Source organism: Belonocnema kinseyi, chromosome 6, assembly GCF_010883055.1.
Source record: "Belonocnema kinseyi isolate 2016_QV_RU_SX_M_011 chromosome 6, B_treatae_v1, whole genome shotgun sequence".
NCBI classification, from domain to species: Eukaryota; Metazoa; Arthropoda; class Insecta; order Hymenoptera; family Cynipidae; genus Belonocnema; species Belonocnema kinseyi.
The window spans coordinates 43612620-43637655 of NC_046662.1; the positions used below are offsets into that span (position 1 = coordinate 43612620).

A 25036-nucleotide genomic window follows, 5' to 3' on the forward strand; every position below is an offset into this window, starting at 1 on the left:
AGCGTTTTGAGCAAAATTTTGGATTTTGCATATGAACAATTTTTGCAAAATTCAAAATTTTGCTCAAAACGCTCCGGAAAAATTCAGGCGTATTCCTTGGCTAATTACAAGAATTTTTTATTCTTGATGATTTTTCCGAAAAGCGTATCGTTTATTGTAAAAAAATTCATGAATGTTTTCACAAAAATTTTGCCATTAAGACGCCATTTTGAAAATACTAAAACGAAAAATCGATCTTTGAACCATGGATTCTCAAAGTTTAGACATTTATTCCACCGGTTAGTGAGATTCCAGGTTAATTACAGACTCGAAAAGCTTTGGAAAATGGTTCACAAAAAAAAATAGGCACGAAAAATCACGTTTTTTTTTATTTAAACTGCATTTTGGGATGATGAATAAATATTTTGAGGAATTTCATTGGCACCATCGGAAAGAGGAGATCTTAAGCAATAAAAATATATGTGTCTCAATTTTTTCTAGTGTCGAATAGTCTTAGTTATTGGCCGTTGAAAAGCAGTGTACCGGTAGTGGCGTTTTGGCCGTTTAAGGGTTAAATAAAACGGCCACCCTGATTCAAGTAGATCAGTGTCGAAAGTGGCAGAAATTATTAAGACTATTCCAGAATATTGTTTAATAAATCCTTATTACAATATAAAATCTTACTTTGGCTTATTAATTTTTTTTTTTCTTTTGATTCGGAATCCTGCTGAAAAATAAATTTTAATGATGGTCACAGATTATTGGAAGACGAATAAAATTAAAATTAAATTAAAATCGTCTCCTGGCAGAAGTAGCTATTTCAATATTTATTTTAATTTACGACTATTCATTATATTTTATGGTACTTTGAATTGAAGCGTATGTTTTCATCTAATAATTAAGGAATTAAATAAGAAAGGTGTAAAAAGCGCGCTATATTCGCCATTACATAAATAAACACTTAAATGCGTAGATTTGAGGAAATATTTATAATTAGAAGGTGTTTTGATTCCAGGCCGACAGAATTTGCAGACCCAGTTGAAACACTCGAGCCTATCTCGTTTTATGATAACACAACACCTCTAAGTACAATACCAACGATGTACACTGGTCAACCACTTTTCAGCGACTGGCCTTCCGAGTTCATCCAGAAGGTGTACAGGTAATAAATAATTTTCTGTCAATTGTTTTTTGTCTGCTGGTCTAAAATCAATATTTTTTTAATACAAATTTTTTGTTTCTAAATTGTGAAAAACAAAAAAAAATGATCTTAAAATCCGCTGGGATTCGAACTCCTACAAGTTGAATTAAGCCGTAATTTCTAATACTTGTAAGATTAGTTTTTTAAAGATTCGAATTTTTTATATTTTTTTATGTGTTTTTTTTTCTCTTCTTAATTTAGAAATAGAAAATCAGTATTCAAAAAATATTAATTTTAGAGCAGTTGACAAAAAATAGATAACGTGAAATTATTTAATACATTTCATCTGGTCAAAATCATAACATCAAAAAATATGGTGTTCAGGTAACTTTCTCTTAATTAATAATATTTGGAAAAAAAAAGGATCAATTGATTGTTGTGAGCTTTTTAATTTGTAATCGGATTGAATCTTTATGAAAAATTCAATGGCTTGGTTCAAAAATCAACTTTATTGTTGATAATTCATATTTTCGTGATGAAAATTTAACAATTTGGTAGAAAATTCAATTTTTAAATGAAATTTCAACTATTTTTTGAAAAATTCTTTTTTCTTGGATTTATAATTGAACATTGTTGTAAAAAATTTTGTTTAGTAAATTCGCTTTTCTAAATTCAACCTTATTTTCTTTCAATTGAAATTTAATTATTCTATTTTTCATTGAAAAGTGATTTTATTAGATTAAAAAGTTAACTATTTTATTGAAAATTCGTCTCTTTGATAGAAAATACTGTTTTTGTTGTTAAAAAAGCTATTGTTTATTTGAAAATTAATATATTTTAAAACTGAGGATAAAATGTTGAAATTTTATATGTTTGGGCCGAAAATTGAACACTTTTTTACAGAAAATTCGTCTTTTTCTTTTAGAAATTAATTATTTTCAATGAAAATTTAACTATTCCATTTTTTGTTGAAAGTGCATGTAGTTTGTTGGAAATTCAACTTTATTGGTAGAAAATTCATATTTTTTTTTTGCTTGCAAATTCATGTATTCGGTTATAAATTTACCTTTTTATTTGTAATTTTTAATTTTCTAACCAATTTGTATTATATAGGGTTGCGACTGATCCGGAGAACCAGAAATTTTTCAGATTTTTTGCAATAAATATTTTTTTTATTTTATTTACCGATTTTAAAGTTAATTTTTTCTTCAAAAAATATTTTTCTTTTATACTATGATGATTGATTGATGTATGACTGCCTGTGAAAAATTCAAAAGCTATATTTTTTATTCAGAATTAATATGAAGTTTTTGTTAGATAATTCAACTCTTTGTTTAAATATTCAATATCATTTGGTTGAAAATTTAATTATTTTATCGAGAATTCAACTGCTTTATTAAAAAATCTAATTTTTGGTCGAAAATGTAACTGTTTTGTCGAAGATTCGTTTTTCTTTTATAGAAAACATGTCTTTTTAAATTAAATTTAAATTTATCCTTTGGAAGAGAAGTAATCTTTTTTTGTATGAAAGTTAATTCTTTTCAATTAAAAAGCCTACTATTATATTTCTGATCAGGAATTAATCTCTTTTGGCTAACATTTATATTATTTAATTGAAAATTTTTTTTTCATGGAAAATTAGTCCTTTTGGATTGAAAATTCACCTTTTATGGCAGAAAATACTTGAGTGAAATAAGTTAATTTAAAAAAATTTATTATTTAAGACGGAATTTCTTTATCTCGTTTATAAAAGTTTCTATGTTTTTAAAAATTCTACAAAAAAAATATCAGTTTTCAACCAAAAATGAAGTAGTTAAATTTTCATTTAAGAGAATTAATTATCAATTAATAAACAAAAAAATTCTACGAAACAGTTTAATTTTATACCAAATTGTTTATTCAAGCAAAAAAAAACAATTTTCTATAAAACAGTGGAATTTGTAACCCAAGAATATGAGTATTCAACGGAAAAGTTATTTTCAAATCAATCCGTTGATTTTTGTATCGAAATAGTTCAATTGTTAGTAAAAAAAATTATTTTTAATAACAGAAAAAGTATTTGAATTCTCAACTAAGACAGATTAATTTTCAACAAAATATATAAAATTTCATTAAATTATTTCAATTTTCTATCAAATTGTAGAATTTTTGTACTAAAACTACGAATTTTCTACAAAAAAGTCAATTTTTTAAATTACATTTTTAACTAAAAAAGGAGAAATTTCGACACAAAATGAATTTTTAAACCAAAAAACGTTTTTACCTAATCGTTGAATTTTTAGGTCGAAACTACTAAGTTTCTACGAAAAAAAAAATTGTTGAATTTTGAACAAAAAAATTTATTCTCGACTGAAACAGATTAATTTAAACCAGATATTTGCATTTTTAACTAAAGTTAACATTTCTAAAAAAAGAAATGAATTTTTAAACAAAAAATATGTTGACCAAGGAAGAAAAAAGTGTCAATCAAATTGTTGAATTTTCAACCAAGAAGTATGAATTTTTAATGAAGTTATTGAGTTTTCAATAAAATAATTTAGTTTTGAACCCAAAAATAAAATTTTTAAACAAAGAAGATAAGTTCTTAAACCAAAAAATCTTGTTTCCGATTAACAATTTGGTTGAAAATTCAGCTTCTTGGTTAAAAATTCAACTTTTTTTGGAAAATTTAATTATTTTGTTGAAAAATTCGCGGTTTTTTAGACAAATTCGTATTTTTGACTACAAAATTTAACAATTTGGTTGAAAATTTATCTATTTTAGTAGATAATTCAACTATTTGGTTGAAAATTCGTCTTTGGGTACAAAATTGATCTTTTTGGTAGAAACTTCATTTTTGAGAGTTGAAAATTCAACTATTTTCTTGAAAATTAAATTGTTTTGTTTGAAATTAATTTATTTGGTTAAAAAGATCATATTTTTCGTCAAAAATTTCAGTGTTTAGTCTTTTTGGAAATAAACTTCACATTTTTTGTGGTAAAAAAGTCATCTTTCTTGGTTAAAAATGAACTTTCTAGATTAAAAATTAAATTCTCTTCTAAAAAATTTGATTTTTTGCTTAAAAATTAAACTGTTTTGTTAACGTTGAAAACTCACTTATTTGTTTAAAATTCATTCATTTGACTAAAAATTCAACCATTTCGTTGAAACATTAGTTATGCCAAATGGCTGCATTTTCAAGCAAAAAAGATGAATTTTCTATAAGACCATTTGATTTTCAAGGAAAAGGTATATTTACAATCAGTTAGTTGAATTTTAAACAAAATAGTTAAACTTCTAGTTAAAAAAATTAATTCTCAACAAAAAACAATCTTGCAACTAAAATTATGAAACAGTTTAATTTTTAACCAAACAAATTTTTTTCCGCCGAAAAAAAATACAAGATTTCAACAAAATACATAAATATTCAACCAAAAAATAAAATTTTACTCCAAACTGGTGAATTTCGAGCCAAAGATAAACAAATTTTTACAAAAAGAGGATTTTTTCTACAAAACATTATTTTTAAGCAGATAGTAGAATTTTTAACAAGAAAAAAGTGAAATTTCGACGGAAAGAGAGGATTTTTCAAATTCAAAAAATTGATTGTTCAACAAATTAGTGGAATTTTCAAGCCAAAAGGAAGAAATTTTCATTTATTAAGCATGTCTTTCTAACAAAATTGTTGAATTTTAAATAAAATAATTCAATTTTGAACTCATTAATAAAATTTTTAACCAAAAATTTAATTTTAGACTTTTTAACCAAAAAAAAAAGGAAATTTCTCTCTCCTTGAATTTTTGTTAAACCTTGAAAACCTGGAAATCTCCTTGAATTTTTCAAAGATTTTAAAACATTTCAAAGGTTTTAAAAGAATTTAAAAGGTTTTAGAAAATTTCCAAATAATTCACAGAGATTTCAAAGATTTTAATAATTTTTTATGTATATCAAAGATTTCACAAATATTTTAAAGAAATAATAAGGATTTCCAAAGATTTCAAGGATTTCAAATATTTAAAAAAGGGTATATTAAATCAGATATCAAAGATTTCAATTGATTAATATTTCGAAACATTTGAAAACAGTTCACAAAGCTTTCAAATATTTCATAAAAATTTCATAAATATTTCAAAGATTTCCAAAAGGGCACACCAGATTTTAAAGTTGTCAAAATATTTTAAAGATTTTAAACGATTTCATATTTGTTCAGAAGATTTCAAAAGATTTCACAAAGATTCCAAAAATCTTACAAAGATTTCGAACATTTTACAAATATTTTAAACATTTCACAAAGATTTCAAAAGATTTCACAAATATTTCATAATATTTTTTTAAACATGTCAAATTCGCAGATTTCCAAAGATTTCACAAATATCCAATGTTGTTTGAAAATTTATCTTTTTTATTTCGTTGAAAATTTACTTTTTTTTTAAATTGAAAATCAAGTTTTTTCTGAAAATTTAGTTTTTTTATTTTCACTTGAAAATTTATCTGTTTTAGGTAAAAATGCAACTATTTGTTGAAAACTCGTTCAATTTTTTTTGTGGAAAACTGACCTACTTTGATAGAAATTTAATATTTTTCGTTAAAGAATTTTCTGTTTTGTAGGAAATGTAACTATTCTATTTTTTTAGGAGTTCATTTCTTTCGTTGAAAAAAATATTTTCTTTTTAAATTCGTTTTTTTTATAGAAAATTCATGTTTTGGGTTGAAAATTTATCACTGAAATTTTTGTTTGTAAATTTATCTTTTTTAATTTAAAATTGATATATTTTATTGAAACTATCTTTTTTGGTAGAAAAATTTATTTCTGTTGGGTAAAAATACATCAGTTTCGTGGAAAATTATTTTTTTGCTAAAAATTTATATTTTTTGTTTTTAGAATTCATTTTTTGTAGAGAAAATTCGCCTTTTTGCTTGAAGGTTCCACAATTAGATAAACTTTTATTTATTTCTTGAGTGAAAAATCTTTATTTCTTAAAAATTCGTGTTTTTGGTTTGAAAATTTTTTTGTTGTATAAATTTCATCTTTTTTTATTAAAGCATAAACTTAATTAAACCGTCTTTTTTGGTAGAATAATGCTCTCATTAGTTAAAACTTGATATTTTTAGTTAAAAATTAATTTTTGTGATTGAAAATATAACTATTTTGTTTAAAATTCATATGTTTGGTTAAAAACTAAATTTTTTTAGTTGAAGACTTATCATTTTAGTTGAAAATTCACATTAGCAATTCCGTTTTTATGTGGAAAACGTATAGTTTTTTATATGAATGTAATCTTTTTCGTTTATAAATATTCTGTTTTGTAGAAAATTTGACTCCAATTTTTTTTAAGAATCCATTTCTTTGGTTGATTAAAAATATTTAGTTAAAATCTCTTTTTTATATATAGAAAATTCATCTTTTGGGTTGAAAATTACACTATTTGATGAAATTTTTATATTTTCAGTTTCAAATTTATTAATTTTGCTCAAAACTCATTTTTTGTATTATTAAAAATTTACTTTTTTAACTGCAAATTGAACTATTCTATTTTTGGTATGTAAATTTATCATTCTTAATTGAAAATTTAAATATTTTATTGAAATTATATCTTTTTTGGTAGAAAGTTCATCTTTTAGGATTAAAATTGAATTATTTTGTTGAGAATTTATTTTTTGGTTTAAAATTTGATCGTTTTAACTGAAAATGTAATTGTTCTATTTTTAGTAAAAAAAAAATATATAATTTTTTTGAATGAAAAGAAACTAATTTGTTGAAAATTCGTTCTTTTTTTTTTTGTCAAACATTTATTTTTCTAATATTTTAACTATTCTATTTTCGGTTGAAACTTGGTATTCTTTAGATGAAAATTCATGTAGTTTATTAAAAATGAGCCTTCTTTGGTAAAAAAAACTTAATCTTTTGGGTTGAAAATTCAACTATTTGGTTAAAAATTCATATTTTTGTTTAAAGATTCATAATATTAGTTAAAAATTAATTTCTTAAGTTCGAAATTTATCCTTTTGATTTGAAAATTCAAATAAAAAGTGTTCAAAATGTATTAAATTTAAAAACCAAATTTTTTGCATGAATATTATTGATCTTCTTGGTGAATGGTTGGATTTTTACTTAGAAGAATTAAGAAATTGGGATATTTAGCAACCCTAAGTAAAGCACTGTTTAATGTTTTCTGTTACTTTGACTTCTTTTACCATTTAAATTAAGCTCTCTTTCCAATTTAAGGCGATACATTTTCCCTCGAAATTTAAATAATGTAATTATTATTAATAAGGATAGAAGACACGATTTTTTAAATTCTAAAATTAAAATTATAGAAATTTAAATGAGATTAAAATAAAATTTAAAATACCATTTAACGTCCAATAATCAAATTAATGTGCAGAATTACTGAAAATAAAACCAAGAATCTTGCGACCAAATTTTGACAACCAACCTAAAATGTTCCTGTTACAATTTGAAAAAAGATGAAAATTTTCCTAAAAAAGAAAAGAAGAAAAATAGTTTTCAAACAAAAAGAAAAATGAAAAGGCACCTTCCTTCTCTCTTTTTTCTATCGTCTTTTTTATTTCTATTATCATCAAATCAAAATAAAGAAGAAAAATACAATAAAAAATAGAAAAAAAAATCGAGCAAACAGTAACAGCAATGAAAACACGGGTTTCCGGAAAAAACCGGGAAATGACAGTGAATTTATTTTTTGACCGGGAATTTTACAAATTTTTAGACAAAAAATTCTTTTCAAGTTTGACTTCAACAATTTTTAAAATAATTAGTCGAATTTTTATCTTTTTTTAATTATGATATTTAGTTAACAGTGCGTAATTCAAAAATATTTCACTTACTAATTCTCTATTTTAGATTTTAATTTTTAAGCGTACATTTTTCCTTTAAAGAATTTTAAAATACAGTTTCAAAGACTTGAAAAATTAAACATTATTGGCATTTGAAATCGACAATTTTGGATAAAAAAACCTTTTTAGTTGATCCTAGAAAAAAATCGATCAAGTTGAAGAGATACTTAGAAGGCCTGCAAAAATTCAAAATTAATTGAACCTAAATTTTAGTGCAAATAGTCTACGGCCTAATTTAAAAAAAAATATGTATAGATTTTTGCAGATTTAGAGAAAAAAATTTAGAAGCCTTTTAACAATTAAAAAAGGCTTCAAAAGAATAAAAAACATTTTCTTAAGATTTCTACGAAAATTCAAAGTTCCTTTTTATTTTGAAGAAATAATTTTAAAAGAATATTTATTAAAAAGATTTAAAAATATTTCCAAAATTGTCAAAAGTATTTTCCATTTTACAGGATTAAAAAAAATTCAAATCATTACAAAAGATATTTAGAAGTTCTGAAAAATTTCAAAAATAATTGAAAATTTGATTAAATGTCAAACAACGTGTAGATCTTTCAAGATTTTGAAATAAAATTTGAAGCTTTCTAAAAATTTTTAAGCAATTTAAAATGCAAAAAATTTTACTTTTAATTGATGAAGTGTTCAGCTTGTAAGAAAAATTTAATCGTACAACTTTCAATATTTCTAGCTTAAAATTGTTTAAAATGATTTGCAGCTCTGTTTTGATTACTTTAAACGGAAAATTGTTAAGCTTTATAGTTCGAATTTGTTTAGTTTATTGGCCGTGGGAAAACTTTGCGAACCGGAAATTTTTTTATGTTATTAAAACGGCCACCCTGTTTTATTTAAACTATTTTTTTGTTGGCAGAAAATTCATCGCTTAGGTTTAAAATTGAATTAGTTTGTATAAAATTCTGTGTCAGGAAAAGAGAATCGTGTTTTCGTTGCTGTTAATGCCTTTTTTTATTGCGATTTGATAATAATAAAAATAAAAAAGAGAAGGAAGGGGATTTGGTCGGTTGCCTTTTCATTCAGAGTGGCCGCTGGACCGGGAATGTTATGGGACCGGGGAAAACCGGGAAATGACAGTGAATTTATTTTTTGACGTGAATTTTAGAAAAATTTTTAGAATGAAAATTTTGTCCAACTATGATTTCCACCATTTTTAACTAATTTCCTGACTTGTGATTTTTATTTATTATTATATCATTTAGTTTAGAATGCTTAATTCAAAAATCTTTCACTTTAGAAATTCTCCATTTTAGATTTTTTATTTTTAAGCATATAGTTTAATTTAAAGAATTTTAAAATGCAGTTTTAAAAGTTTTAAAAAAATAGAAGTTTTTAAAATCGAAGATTTTTTGATAAAAAACAGGATGACCGCCGGATCAGGAAACCGGAAATTTTACGAATTTTCAGAAGAAAAATCTGCCCAAGTTCGATTTTAACAGTTTTTAAAATAATTAAACTCCAGTTTTGAGGATTCAAACAATTTAAAATTAAAAGTATTTGAAGTTTCAATTTTTGATAAAATACTGTTTTATTTTATCAACTTGATAAGAATTGAAATTAATATATAATTTATTCCGATAATTTTATTTTTAAATAAAAATTTAAATGATTTATCAATAATATATTTTTTATTCATAGTTTCAGGTATTCCTTTATATTCATTTTTTATATTAAATTTAATAAATAAATTTATTAATATATTAATTCTATTAATTGTTTCAGCTATTAAAAAATGTAAACGTGCGTTTTACTATTTTCAACTTAAAAATAAATCCATAATAATATAGTCATAATTAAAGGTTTTTAATCAATTAAAAATATTGTCAGTCTTAATTATTAAATTTCTATCCCATTTAATTTGAAATTTCTGAATGTAGAAAAAGAATAAGTATTTAATATTTAGAAATATTTCACTGTCGATTTAAGACGAGTAAATTGAAACCAAATATTTCAAAGAAAACAATTTGAAACTGAATTTTTTTACGTAGAAAACTTTAAATGTTCAGATTTTCGAAGAACTTTTGTAGAAAAATTTGAGTAATTTTAAGAGATATTTAGAAATTTTGAAAAGATTCAAAATTAATTAAAAAATTTAAATTATTTCAAGTAATTTAAACGAAGTGTGTTGACATTTTTTTAAGAACTTCTAAATATATTCAAAATTTTTTTTAAATTAATCGAAATTTTCCCACAATTTTTGAAAATCCAGAAAATTAAACAAAAAATCCTTAAAATCTTCCATAATTTTTCAAGTAAAAAATCATTTTCAATTTTCCTAAGATTCTTGATAAAATTTTTTATTCTTTTGTAGTCTTTCAAAATTCTTGAAATAATTCTAAATTTTTTGTTTGAAATCTGCAAAAATCTCAATTTTATTTTAAATTCGGCTGTGTGTTTCAAATTATTTCAAGTTCTAAATTTAATTCGAATCTTTCTAAAACTTCTAAATATCTCTTAATATTACTCTAATATTTTTACAAATAATAAGTGCTCTATTGTTATTTATAAATTCTGACAAAAAATTTAAATGTTTTCAATTTTCTGTTAGCATTAAAATTTATTTATGTGAAAGTAAAATTTTGTAAATAAAACTTCAATAAAAAATGTTAAAAATTATCAAAACATTACCACGGTGTGATTAAAAAAATATTATATTTGCAGAAATAATTTCCGATGGTCACAGAAAACTTAGTATATTTTAATTTCAAAAATAAAAATTTTAAATCTAAAAAAAAACCTTTTTTTCATTTTTACGAGGAATGAAAGAAAAATTTGTTATTATGAAAAATAGATCGCTGTAAAAAATTTCTTAATTAACATTTTTGAACTATTTATTCATTTTTATTCCTATTGCAGTATGATTCTATTAAATTTTCATCGATAAAAAATGTTGGTAATTTTACTTTCACAGGGAATTCATTACATTTTAATTTTTTTGAAATAACAAAAAAATAAACATTTTTAAATTTCGCTAAAAAACATTGTTAAGAGTTATTTGATTACAATGTATTTTAACAACTGTAAATTTATTTTTTTAATACATTACAATTGTTTTCATGAAGTGTAAGGCACTATAACAATTTCTCAAGAATGTTTGAATATTTATTAAAGATTATTAATAAAATTTATATTTAAAATTGAATATTTTTTTAATCACAACTATGATATTAAACAAAGAATAACACTTTAAATTGTAAAATTTATGAAACTCTTAAAATCGGTAAACATTTTTAAAATTTCGTGAAATATTTCGAAAATCTCAAAATTTACGTAAATACTTCGCTAACACATGGAATCCTTTAAATAGCTTTAAAATCAAATGAATTGTTTATTAATCTCTTAAATTCCTTTATATTATTGAAAAATTCTCTGAAATTTTTTTTCTTTGTATTTTTAAATCTCTTCAAATTCTTTGAAGTCCCATGAAATCATCGAAAGATTTTTTATTGTTTATTGTTTATTCTTTTGTAGTCTTTCACAATTTTTAAAAAAATTCTAAATTTTTTGTTTGAAATCTGCAAAAATCAAATTTTATTATAAATTCGGCTGTGTGTTTCAAATTATTTCAAGTTCTAGATTTAAGTCGAATCTGTTTAAAACTTCTAAATATCTCTTAATATTACTCTAATATTTTTGCAAATAATAAGTGTTCTATTGTTATTTATAAATTCTGACAAAAAATTCAAAAATGATTGTGAATTTGGAAAAATTTAAAACCACTTCTAGATATTCAAGATTTTGAAATAAAATTTGAAATGTTTTGAAGGATGTCTAGACTATTTTAAATTAAAATAATTTAATTTCTAATTTAAGAACTGTTAAGTTAAAATAATTATTTTTCATCTGAATCTATGAACTCTATAATTTATAAAAGTTCTAAATTTCGCAGTTTATTTGAATTTATTTAACGTTGTTTAATTGAAAAGTGTTAGTTCCTTCCATTTTCCAGGTGAAAAATTTTGAACATTTAAATAATCAATTTTTGAATTGAAAAACTTTTAAACTTTAATTTCAAAATTTGGAATTCAAGAGTTCCACTTTGAATGCTTTCATTTGTCGCTTATTGTTTATTACTTTATGTGGAAAAATGTTTAGAATATAGTTTGATTTTTTAAATTTCATTGGTCGTGAAAAATGTTTGCAGACCGGGAAATGACCGGGATTTTTTTTCTTTGATTAAAACGGACACCCTGTAATTTTTCTTTCCTCCTTTTTATTGTTGTCCAAAAAAAGATGATTTTTTTTTCCTTTTTTAGGAAATTAAAAAAAAAATTTTCAAATGTCAATAGGACAAATGCTCATTTAAATTCTCAAAGCTGAAGTAATTGCGAGGCTTGAGTTTGATTATTTTTCATGTTCCAGAAAATCACCACAGATAGATCCAGAAATCCTGCGTTCTATGAAGATGCAAGGTACCATAGGTTATGCACCGAACCCTCAGGCTTTTCGCAGAAATCAAGTGAGGAAACAATATTCACCCACTCTACTACAATATTCTCCTCCATCCCTACTTAAGTATTCGTGAATTCAACAGAACTCGTTAAAAATCTTGCGAATTTGGGTTCTAAATCTTAGCAGAAGCGCAGGAAAATAAAACGTTCACAAACTAGAAACTGATTAGGATTAAATATTTTCATCGATAGTGCGTATTCTTTTCTAAAAAAAAAAAAAAGAAAGATCAGTCGATGACACGTTGCTCTTGTTGATCAGCTTATATTCTAAACTAGGAACTAGTTTCTATTTGTTAATAAGCAATGTGTGAAGACATTTAATTCTAAAAAAAAAAACTTGGATTTTGGTTGATAACCAATGCCTGTTGAAATTTTGTCTTGCATCTCAAGTGAACATAATGTTTGCGCCGGTAGATTTTGTGATTTGCAACCATAATATTGTGATTTAATTCGTACCGAAAAATAGTGCCATTACTAAAGTAAACACGAGAAAAAAAAAGAATTATATGCAAGACTGATGCGATATATCGTGATACATGAACAAATAAGAACGTGATACTATATTTTCGTAAGGTAGTTTATTGCATTTCTCTAACTTGAAACAACGCACGTGAATTTTTGACACAAATCGTGTATTCTGTTTAATTTATATATGCTGTGACTAGAAGTAGTGCATGAATATTAATAATATTTTGCAAATTAAACTGGGTTTAATTAATTCTAAAAGGGAGCGTTCATTAATTATGTAAGTTTTTTTTTAAGGGGGCGTCAAAAACTTTTTTTAAGCAAGTTTTCTTTTCTAATTTTCTTTTTTGATGTGCTAATTAATAATCAGGTGAATTGGAGGAATTCGACTAAATTTGTGATCACGAGATTCGAAAGATTTCTACTAATTTGAAAGTGTTTCAAAAGATTATAAGAAATTTCCAAGGTATTTTAAAGGATTCTGATGTTTTGAAAAGAGTTAGAAAAGTTTTACAGAATTTAACGTGATTTTTAAATCTTTGTAAGGATTTCATGAGTTCTTAAGTAATTTAAAAATATTTCAAGGGATTAGAAAAGATTTCATGAAAATTCAAAAAATTTGCAAATATTAAAAAAAAAAAATGTAATGCATTTTTTTTAAAGATTTAAAGTGATTTCGATAATTTCACCGAGTTTTAAACGATTTTAATAGATTGAAATTTAACGGGATTTCAGAGCTTTTCGAATATTATAAAGGATTTTAAAGGATTTCGAGGAATTTTAGTGCCTTTTTTTTAAATATATTGTAAGGGGATTAAGACATTTAAAAATAAATACCAGGATTTCAAAAGATTTTAAGGATATCAGTGATTTTAATGAGTTTTCGAAGATTTTAAGGGGTTTAAAAAGATTCTCAGAGTTTACAAAAAATTTCAAAGTGTATCAACGGATTTGAGAGAATTTTGTAGGGTTTTAAAAGATGTAATAAAATGTCCGATATTATAAAGGATTTTCAGACATTCAATAAAATATTTTCAAATTTAAATAAAATTTAAGAAAAGATTTTCAAATCTTTTTCGTTTACAAATGTTCTGTTTTGTAGAAAATTGGACTATTCAGTTTTTTTAAGAATTCATTTATTTGGTTGATTAAAAATATTTAGTTAAAAATTCTTTTTTTTGTAATAAAAATTCATCTTTTGGCTTGAAAATTCCAGTATTCGATGAAAAATTTATGTTTTTAGTTTCAAATTTATTTATTTTGTTGAGAATTCATTTGTTAGTGGAAAATGAATCGTTTCAACTGAAAATTTAATTTGTCTATTTTTGGTTAAAAAAACTTTTTTAATGCGATTTGAAGGGAATTTCAGGGGATTTAAAAGGATTTTCAGAGATTAAAAAAAAATGTCAAAGTATATCAACGGATTTGAGATAATTGTTTAGAACTTTGAAAGATTAAATAAAATTTCCGTTTATTTTGATAGAATTGATTTTGAACTATTTCGCAGAATTTCAAATATTGCAACTGATTAAGTGATTTGAAAAGTTTTTCACTGATTTTAAAGGATTACATGATTGAAGTAATTTTAAGGGATTCATAAAATTTTCAAGTATTTTATTTTCATTTTTGTTTCAAATACACATTATTTGAATCGAAAATTATTAACTATTATTATAATGAATAAAACCGTGATATTTATTTCAAAATTTAAAGTTTCGTCCAAATTCGTAGACAAAGAAAATTTTCCTAATAATTTGATTATTAAATTTGTAAAAATTGATTAATAAATTATTTATAATAGTATAGATAAATGATATTCAAGTTTCAGGAAAAAAATTATTTAAAAATAATTTCTTAGAGTTTTTGAATAATTGTTAAAATTTTGTAACATTTAAATTTTCATCAAAAATCATTGTAATAACATTTTTGTTTTTCATAAAACTAAAATTAAAAAAATATGTAAAGTTAAAATTAAAATAAATTTCAAGAATATTTGAGCTCTTCGACTTTATATTTATTAATTGGACTTATATAATATTTCATATTTAAAAGAAATATTTAAAAAAGCAAATAATGATATAATATGAATAATAGCAGAAAAAGTAATTCAAAAATTAAAACAGGTATTAATTAGTATACTTCTTAGAGAAATTTGATGTTTGTTGTTGGATTTAGGTTGAGGTGAATTAAAAAAATTAAATTGTTAAAAAAGTTTCAGTAGTTTGTAAATTTATATCCATTTTTTTATTCGAAAATTAAATTTTGTTTTATTTTGTATTCTATTATTAATTAATAATAAATCTTTCAATATTCTTTAAAAAAATGATATAGCGACGTTCATTTGATAAAAAAAATTAGACTGTAGTAAACAAAATTAATTCCGAAGTTGTCAAAAACATTATAGTCAATTTTTTGAAATTCTTTTTTTAGCGACGTTTAAACATTTTGATTTTTTATCATTAACAATTAAAATGTAAATTATCTCCTGTTATCATTAGAAATTATATCTGTGAAAGTAAAATGTTTTTTCCCTCAAAATCACACTGCAATAAAAATACGAAATTATCAAAAACATTATAGTTTATTCAATATTAAAATATTATTAACAAACCTTGTTTATTGATTTTTTATTGATAATTTATGTGAAAGTAAAACTAAATAAAAAACACATTTTAGTTAAATCATTTTTTTAATATTCTAAAAAAAAACATTTTTCTTTAATTCCTTTTATTTTAAAATTGACTTCATTAAAAAAATTTCTGTTTTTCATTTTTAAATTAAAGTGTTTTCAATTTTCTGTTAGCATTAAAATTTATTTATGTGAAAGTAAAATTTTGCAAATAAAACTTCATTAAAAATTGTAAAAAATTATCAAAACATTGCCACAGTGTGATTAAAATAATATTATATTTGCAGAAATAATTTCCGATGGTAACAGAAAACTTAGTATATTTTAATTTCAAAAATAAAAACTTTTAATCTAAAAAAAAAACAACATTGTTTTCCATTTTTACGAGGAATGAAAGAAAAAGTTGTTTTTATGAAAAATAGGTCGCTGTAAAAAATTTCTTAATTAACATTTTTGAACTATTTTTATATTTTTATTCCTATTACAGTATGATTCTATTAAATTTTCATCAATAAAAAATGTTGGTAATTTTACTTTAACAGGGAATTCATTACATTTCAATTTTTTTAAAATAACAAATAAAAAACATTTTTAAATTTCGCTAAAAACATTGTTAAGAGTTATTTGATCATAATACTTTTTGACAACTTTAAAATTATTTTTTTTAATACATTACAATTGTTTTCAAGAAGTGTAAGCCACTATAATAATTTCGCAAGAATGTTTGAATATTTATAAATGATTATTAATAAAATAAAATTTAAATTTAAAATTAAATGATTTTTTTAATTTACAACTATTATATTAAACAAAGAATAAAACTTTAAATTGTAAAATTTATGAAACTCTTAAAATCGGTCAACATCTTTAAAAATTCATGAAGTATTTCGAGAATCTCAAAATTCACGTAAATAGTTTGCCACCACATGAAATCCTTTAAATAGCTTTAAAATCAAATAAATTTTTTATTAATCTCTTAAATTCATTTATAATTTTGAGAAATTCTCTGAAAATTTTTTTCTTTGTATTTTTAAATCTCTTAAAATTCTTTGAAGTCCCATGAAATCATCGAAATATTTTTATACCCCTTAAAATCCATTAAAATCCTTAAACTTCCTGGAAATTTTATTTTAAAAAAGCCTGATATCCATCAAAATTCGTGAAAATACTGGGCATCACATGTCATTCTTTAAAATCCTTTAAAAACCCGAAAATGATTTTCAAATCTCTTAAAGCCTTTTAAAAACTTTGAATATTGTAAAATCACTTAAAATTGTTAAAATCCTATTTAAAAAAACCCTTATATCCTTTTAAAATATCCTAAATCTATTTAAAAAGGTTACAATTCTTGAAATTCTATGAAATATTTCGAAATCTTACAAGATTCTTTGGAATATTTCGAATCCATGAGAATTTTTTTAATTTTCTTGAAATCTCTTAAAATATATGTCTTGAAAATCCTTTATAATATTCCAAAATCGTTTGAAATTCTGTTAAATCTGTTAAAATTTCCTATAATCCGTTAGAATATTTTTTTTAAACTTTTGAAATTTTATTAAATCTCTTTCAAATACCTTGAAATCGTTCCTAATTCCTTAAACTTTTTAAACTTCCTTAAAATCCTGAAAAATTTCTTGGAAAAATTGAGTTTCTCTTTGAAATTGTACTAAATAATTTCTTTAAACTCTTGAAATAATTTTAAATCATTTGAAATCCTCCGCTAAAACTTTTGCGATTCCTTGAAATCTTTTGAAATTACCTAAAATTTCATGAAATTCCTAAAAAGGTTTGGAAATCTCTTTAAATGCCGTAAACAATTTTTTAATACTGTTAAAACTTTGTGGTCCTTTAAAGTACATTTAAATCGCTTGAAATCTTTTGAAATCTCTTTAAAAATGTCGTTTACGGTGAAAATAATTATTTTCCATATATTGAATAAAAAATATGAAAAAAAATCATCCTTACGGAATTAATGGACGTTCCCAAAGCAGGTTTTTGAAAAATGAATAAATCTTTCGCAAGAATTTCTTTAAAGTAAAATATTTTCATAACAAGAAGCACAAACCCTGAGAATAAGTTTAAACAAAAGCATTTATATGCGCGTGAGTATAATTACTCATTCTAGATTGAAAATTATTTATTCTCGAATTTTCAGATTTGTGCTTGATAGTTTAATTTGATTAATTAGATCTAAATGTGTGTATTTATATATATATATATAGGAATATCGCTTACGAAATGTATTTTAAAAAGTGTACTATACGGATGAAATAAAGGTTGTATGAGATCGTCATATGCCTAATTCAATTAATTCAGCGCTCGTTGCTGAAAGTGAAATCCCGAATACTGTGATTAGGTATTATTTATTTTATACATCATCCAAACTTAAATTTAATCAATTAATCATTAGTACGAGATTAATAACATATTTAAATAATTATTAATCATTTATTGCGTCAAGAGCGGGTCCAGAAAATTTTATGTTTTAATTATAGTGTTCATATTTATAAAAAAAAAACCTGAAAGCACATGCATATTTGGATTCACGAATAATTTGAAAAAAGTCTGTTTGTCGGGGGAGAACGATTTTTTATGCTGTCTTACGCGGGGTACATTTTTGATTAAAAATTCATCTTTTCAGGATAAACTGCTGTATTAATCAGTCATTTTTTTGGTTGAAAATTCATATTTTTGGGTTGAAAATTTAACAGTTTGATTGAAAATTCAACAATTTCGAAGAAAATTACATTTATTGAAGGAAAATTAGTATTTTTATGTTGAAAATTCAACAATTTTATAAAAAAATTGTACTATTTGGCAGAAAATTCAATTGTTTCGTAGAAAATTTGCTTTTTTAAATTAAACTTTTTTTTAATGAAAATTTAACTATTTAGTAGAAAATCTAATTTTTTTGAAAATTCGTACTTTCAGGTTGAAAGATGAACTATTTCATAGAAAATTCAACTTTTCGTTGAAAATTCGTATTTTCAGGTTGGAAATTCAACAATTTGATTGAAAATTCATATGTTCAAGTTGAAAAAACACCCATTTGGTAGAAAATTCAATTTTTCGTCAAAAATTCGTATTTCTAAGTTCACAATTCAACTATTTTGTAGAAAATTAAATTTCTAGTGGAAAATTCATATTTTTCATACTGAAAATTCAACTGCTTGGAAGAAAATTAATTTTTTTGTTGAAAATTCGACTAATTGGTAGAAAATTAAATTTTTTATTGAAAATTCGAATTTTCGTTGAAAATTTGTAATTTTAAGTTAAAAATTCAACTATTTGGTAGAAAATTCTATTTTTTGTGGAAAATTCGTATTTTCAGGTTGAAAATTAAATTATTTGATTTAAAATCGAACTTTTTGGTAGAAAATTCAATTTTATGTTGAAAATTCGTATTTTGTGGAAAATTATGTATTTTCAGTTTGAAAATTCAATTTTTTGTTGAAAATTCGACTAATTGGTAAAAATTCTATTTTTGACTGAAAATTCGTATTTTTAAGTTAACTATTCAACTATTTGGTAGAAAATTCAATTTTTTTTTGAAAATTTGTATTTTCAGGTTGAAAATTCTATTTTTTGTTAAAATTTCGTATTTTTAGTTAACAATTCAACTATTTGGTAAAAAAATTCGATTTTTTGTGGCAAATTCCGTATTTTCAGTTTGAAAATTCAACTATTTGATTTAAAATTTAACTTTTTGATAGAAAATTCAATTTTTTGTTGAAAATTCGTATTTTCAAGTTGAGATTTCGACTAATTGATAGAAAATTCCATTTTTTTATTGAAAATTCGTATTTTTAAGTTAGCAATTCAACTATTTTGTAAAAAATTCAATTTTTTATGGAAAATTCGTATTTTCAGGTTGAAGACTCAACTATTTGACTAAAAATTCATCTTTTTGGTAGAAAACTCAATTTTTTATTGAAAATTTCTATTTTCAGATCGAAAATTCAATTTTTTTGTAGACAATTCAATTTTTTGTTGAAAATTCGTATTTTTAAATTAACAATTAAACTATTTGGTGGACAATTCAATTTTTTGTGGATAATCCATATTTTCAAGTTGAAAATTCAACTAATTTGTAGAAAATTCAATTTTTTGTCGAAAATTCGTAATTTCAGGATGAAAACTCAACTATTTGACTGAAAATTCAACTGCTTGGCAGAAAATTCAATTTTTTATTGAAAATTCGTATTTTCAGGTTGAGAGTTTGACTAATTGGTAGAAAATTCCATTTTTTAAATTAAAAATTCGTATTTTTAAGTTCGCAATTCAACTATTTTGTAAAAAATTCAATTTTTTGTGGAAAATTCGTATTTTCAGGTTGAAAACTCAACTATTTGACTGAAAATTAATCTTTTTGGTAGAAAATTCACTTTTTTGTTGAAAATTTGTATTTTCAGGTCGAAAATTCAACTATTTTATTTAAAATTCAACTTTTTTGTAGACAATTCAATTTTTTGTTGAAAATTCGTATTTTGAAATTAACAATCAAACTATTTGGTGGACAATTCAATTTTTTGTGGATAATCCATATTTTCAGGTTGAAAATTCAACTAAATTATAGAAAATTCGATTTTTTGTCGAAAATTCGTAATTTCAGGTTGAAAACTCAACTATTTGACTGAAAATTCAACTGCTTGGAGAAAAATTCAATTTTTTGTTGAAAATTCAACTCATTGGTAGAAAATTCAATTTTTTGGGGAAAATTCGTAATTTCAGGTAGAAAATACAACTATTAGATTTAAAATTCAACATTTTGTTAGAAAATTGAATTTTTGTTGAAAAAACGTATTTTCAGATTGAAAATTCAAATACTTGGTAGAAAATTCCATTTTTTGTTGGATATTTGTATTTTTTGGTTGAAGATTCAACTATTTGATTAATCATTCATTTTTGTTCTTAAAATTTCGTATTTTCATGTTGAAAATTCAATAAGTTGATATAAAATGTTTATTATTTGGTAGAAAATTCACTTCTTTGAATTGAACATTTTTTCAATGAAAATTTAATTTTCAGTTTTTCTTAAAAAGTATTTAGTTAAAAGTGTATGCATATTTTTGAAAACTTGTCTTTTCTATCAGAAAATCCATTTTTTGTTGTTAAAAATGCTACGCTTTGGTGGAAAATTAATTCCCGTTTTTGGGATAAAAATTAATGTTTTAACTAATAATTTAACTATTTGGTTAAAATGAACTTTTTTGTTAAAATTGTATATTTTTCTGTTGAAAATTTAACATTTTTATATAGAACATTTAACTATTCCAGTTTTGTTTGAATATTTATATAATTTGTATAGAAATCATCTATTTGGCTACAAATTTATTTATTTGGTTAAAAATTTATTTTTTGGGCCATGAAATAATTTTTTCATCGAAAAATCTTATTATTTTAGTCAAAATTAACTTTTTTGTTAAAATGTTATAACTTTTGCTTAAAAATTCAACAGTTCTCTATAGAAAATTGAACTATTCCAGTTTTGGTTGAAAATGTATGTAATTCGTGGAAAATTCATCTATTTAGTTCGAAATTTAGTTATTTTGTTGAAAATTAATTTGTTGGGGTCATCAAATAAGTTTTTCAATCTAAAATTTAATTATTTGAGTGAAAATTAACTTTTTTGTTGAAATCTCTTATTACAACAGTTTTGTATAGAAAATTCGTTCTTTTGTCTTGAAAATTCAATAATTTATTCTAGAAAAATTCAATTGCTTTGTAAAAGATTCATTTCTCTTTTATTAACAATTAATTTTTTTAATTATAAATTTAACTATTCCATATGTGGTTAGAAACTGATATTTTTAGTTTAAAAATCCAGCTACTTGGTTCAAAATTTATCTAATTTGTTGAAAATTCGTCTTTTTTTTTGTAGAAAATTAATTCTTCCGATAGAAAATACAACTATTTGGTTGAAAATTTAATTATTTGAATAAAAATTCAACCGTTTTGTAGAAAGCTCGTTTTTCTTGAACTTTTTATTTCCTCCCTCTCTGGATCCGCCCTTGATTCACGTATATCTCAACGAAATTTCAGGATTTGATCAGTCGGACAAAAATAAATAATACCTTTTTTACAGATTCCATACCATTTGGAAAAGAGGCGAGGTGTAGCCACAAAACTTTTCGGTGGAGATTCGAGAGCTAAACCTGATGACGGGACCTTTGTGGCTATACCTAAACGCTATCGTAAGACAGAAGTGAAATACTCACGACTTGGTTACGATGAATTTGACTTTGAGCAGTTTAATCGCACCAATTTTTGCGGGTTGGAAGCTACACTTCCTAACAGCTATTGCAATTCTATGCTTCAAGTGAGTAAAGTTCGAATTTAATTTTTTTTTTAATTTTAGGGGCAAGCTCCCTACAGGGGATACTGCAGCCTAGAGTGGATAATCAATAATTCAAAGCAAAGATATAGCTATAATAATTTTTAATTTAATTTATTAACATTTATCGTGTATTAACTATTGATAAAATTAAATTAATTTGTTACTTTAGTATTTTTAGTCAATCATTATCCACTGTAGGCTCTATTATCCACTCGAGGCAGGCTCCCTTTTATTTAATTCAAAGTTTTGGAAATGCGAGAGACTAATCGAAAATCTGGATTTTTTTTGTAGATCCTTTATTATTGCGAGCCCGTGAGGATAGCCTTGCTTTCTCACTCGTGTCAGACAGAATTTTGCCTATCTTGCGAACTTGGATTTCTTTTTCACATGCTGGACACTTCGCGAGGAGTTCCTTGTCAAGCTGCGAACTTTCTCAGGGCTTTCAGAACTGTTCCTGAAGCGTCGGCTTTGAGTTTGATACTCAGTGACCTTCATCCTGAAGCCAAGAGGAAAATCAGCCTCATAAGATTGATACAGGTAAGAGGGGTTTTTTTATTGACAAATTTGATTGCAAATTCGCGAAAGCTTTCTCCTGCAGATTATCTTTTTAGTTAAAAATTGTACTATTTGTTTGAAAATTTAAGAATTTTCTTGAAAACACATGCTTTTTGGTTGCAAAATCAACTGTTTTGTTAGAAAAAAAAAATTGTTTAATAATTCTTTACTCTTTTCGTAGAATATTAATCTTTTGTTTAAAATTCATATTTTGTTGCTGATATGTCAAATGAAATATTTTTTGGATGAAAACTATTTTTTTCTGAAAATTTGGATGGTTGGTTTAAAAGTACATTTTTTTAGTAGAAATATTGCATCTTTCTTGGATCAAAATGCATCTGTTTTGTTGAAAATTCAACTATTTCCTAGATAATTTACTTTTTGTTTAAAATTCGTATTTTTGGGTTGAGAACTCGATTGTAGTCTTTTAGGATGAAAATTCAACTCTTTTTTGAAAATTTGTCTTTTTTTATTTAAAAATTCACCTGGTTTATTACAATTTTCATTTTTCTTGGACAAAAATGAAACTGTTTTGGTTAAAAAAATAACAGCTTTGTTAAAAATTCATACTTTTTGGTTAAAAGTTAGACTATTTAGCAGAAAAAATTAACTTATTGTTCATCATTTTTATTTTGGTGTTGGAAAGTGAACTTGATTCTTCTTTTGGATGAAAATTTAACTATTTGATTGAAAATTAAATAATCTTGTTGAAAAGTCATACTTTTTGGTTGAAAATTCTATTTTGTTGAAAATCGAACTATTTCCTTACAAAATTAAATTTTTTTGGTGTTGAAAAGAAAACTAAAATATTTTCTGGATGAAAAAAAATCAACCATTAAAATAATTCAATCATAGTTTGATCCAGAAAAGTCAACTGGAATATTTTTTTGGATAAAAATGGAACGATTTAAAAAATAAAACATTTTAATAAAAAATCATCTTTTTTAAAAGAAATTTGATATTTTGGATAAAAATGCAACTATTTGGTAAAGAATTGGTAGAGATTGAAAATTCAATTTTTTTCGTACAAACTTATGTTTTGTCTAAAAATTCATATTTTGATCATGAAAGGTCAACTGAAATCTTTTTTAAAAGAAAATTTGAAAAAATATTTTTTCAATATAGCTTTTTAATTTAAAAATTCGTCAAATTTAATAAAATCTTCATTTTTTTAATGAAAATTAACTTTTCGGTTAAAAATTATTCTTCTTTGCTTGAGCATTAGACTATTTTGTTTGCGAGATTTGGTTAAATCACTTTGTTAATAAATAGTTTTTTTTAGTAAGATTTATATTTTTAGTTCAATATTCATCTTTTTGGTTGAAAGTTGAACGATTTTGTTAAAAATAATCTTTTTTAATTAAAAATTCAACTACTTGGGTAAAAGTTATACTAAATTGTTGAAAATTTTTTTTTATTTATTAATTACTTTTTTGTCTTTTGTTGAAAATGTAACTGCTTAGTGAAAAAGCCTTTTTTTGTTAAAAATAATTTTCTAATGGAAAATGTAACTTTTCTATTTTCAAAGATTCATCCTTTTTAGTTAAAAATTCTCACTCTTTTTTTGGTAAAAAAATTCGTACACTTAGCTGAAAATTAACTTAATGTTTGCAATTCTTATTTTGGCGTTGGAAAATGAACTGGAGTCTTCTTTGGATGAAAATTTAACTTTTTTTTAAAGGTTTTTTAAAGAAAAATTTTCTTGAAATGCAACTATTATTATTTTAAATTTGTAATTAAATATTGATCTATTTTAAGAGGAATTACATGTTTCTTGGATAAAAATGCAACTATTTCGTAGAGAATTCAACTATTTTGATAAAATTTCATCCCTTTTGGTTAAAAATTCGTCTCTTTCGATTGAAAATTAAATTTTTTTCGTTGAAACTTATTTCTTGTTTACAAAATTTATATTTTGATCATGAAAATTCAACTGAAACCTTTTTCGGATAAAAATGCAACTATTTAAAAAATAATTTTAAAAAATGAAATTCATCTTTTTTGAATAAAGATGCAACTGTTTGGTAGAGAATTCATCAGTTTTGTTAAAAATCCATTCTTGTTGGTTAAAAATTCGTCTTTTTGGATCGAAAATTTGATTTTTTTTCTTAGAAACTTATTTTTTCTATAAAAATTGATATTGTGATCCTCAAAAGTCAACTACAAATTTTTTAACAGAAATTCAACTATTTTTTTTTAATTATCTGTTTGATTTAAAAATTCATCTGTTTTAGCAGAAATTTCATTTTTTAAAATGAAAATGCAAGTTTTTGTTAAAAGTTATGTTTTTTGCTTGACTATTTGACTATTTTCTTTGAAAGATTCGGTTGAATTACTTTATTAATAAATCTTTTTTTTTTTGAAGATTTATATTTTTAGTTAGAAATTCACCTCTTTTGTTAAAAATTAATCTTTTTTAAGTAAAAAATGCATCTATGTGGTAAAAGTTAAACTACATTTAAAAAATTTTATTCTTTTGCTTGAAGGCTTATGTCTGGTTGAAAATTTAACTGTTTAATGGAGAAGCCTTTTTTGGTTTAAGATTAATTTCTGAACTCAAAATGTAACTTCTATTTTTTTAATATTGATTTTTTTTATATGAAAAATCATTTTTGGTAAAGAAAATAATT

General features: G+C 23.1%; 1 protein-coding gene across 5 annotated transcripts in view; it reads left to right on the plus strand.

Annotated features, from left to right (window-relative positions):
* The window catches only part of LOC117175725 (PAN2-PAN3 deadenylation complex catalytic subunit PAN2), a 145912-nt gene that overhangs the window by 40595 nt on the left and 80281 nt on the right, over positions 1-25036 (plus strand). For 3 of the 5 annotated variants that reach the window (XM_033365506.1, XM_033365508.1, XM_033365509.1), the window contains exons 8-11: positions 980-1141; positions 12332-12428; positions 21600-21833; positions 22143-22388. In XM_033365506.1, coding sequence (XP_033221397.1) covers positions 980-1141; positions 12332-12428; positions 21600-21833; positions 22143-22388 — 739 coding nt within the window. The remainder of the gene's footprint in view (positions 1-979; positions 1142-12331; positions 12429-21599; positions 21834-22142; positions 22389-25036) is intronic. The other 2 variants (XM_033365507.1, XM_033365510.1) reach the window with 1 other exon arrangement.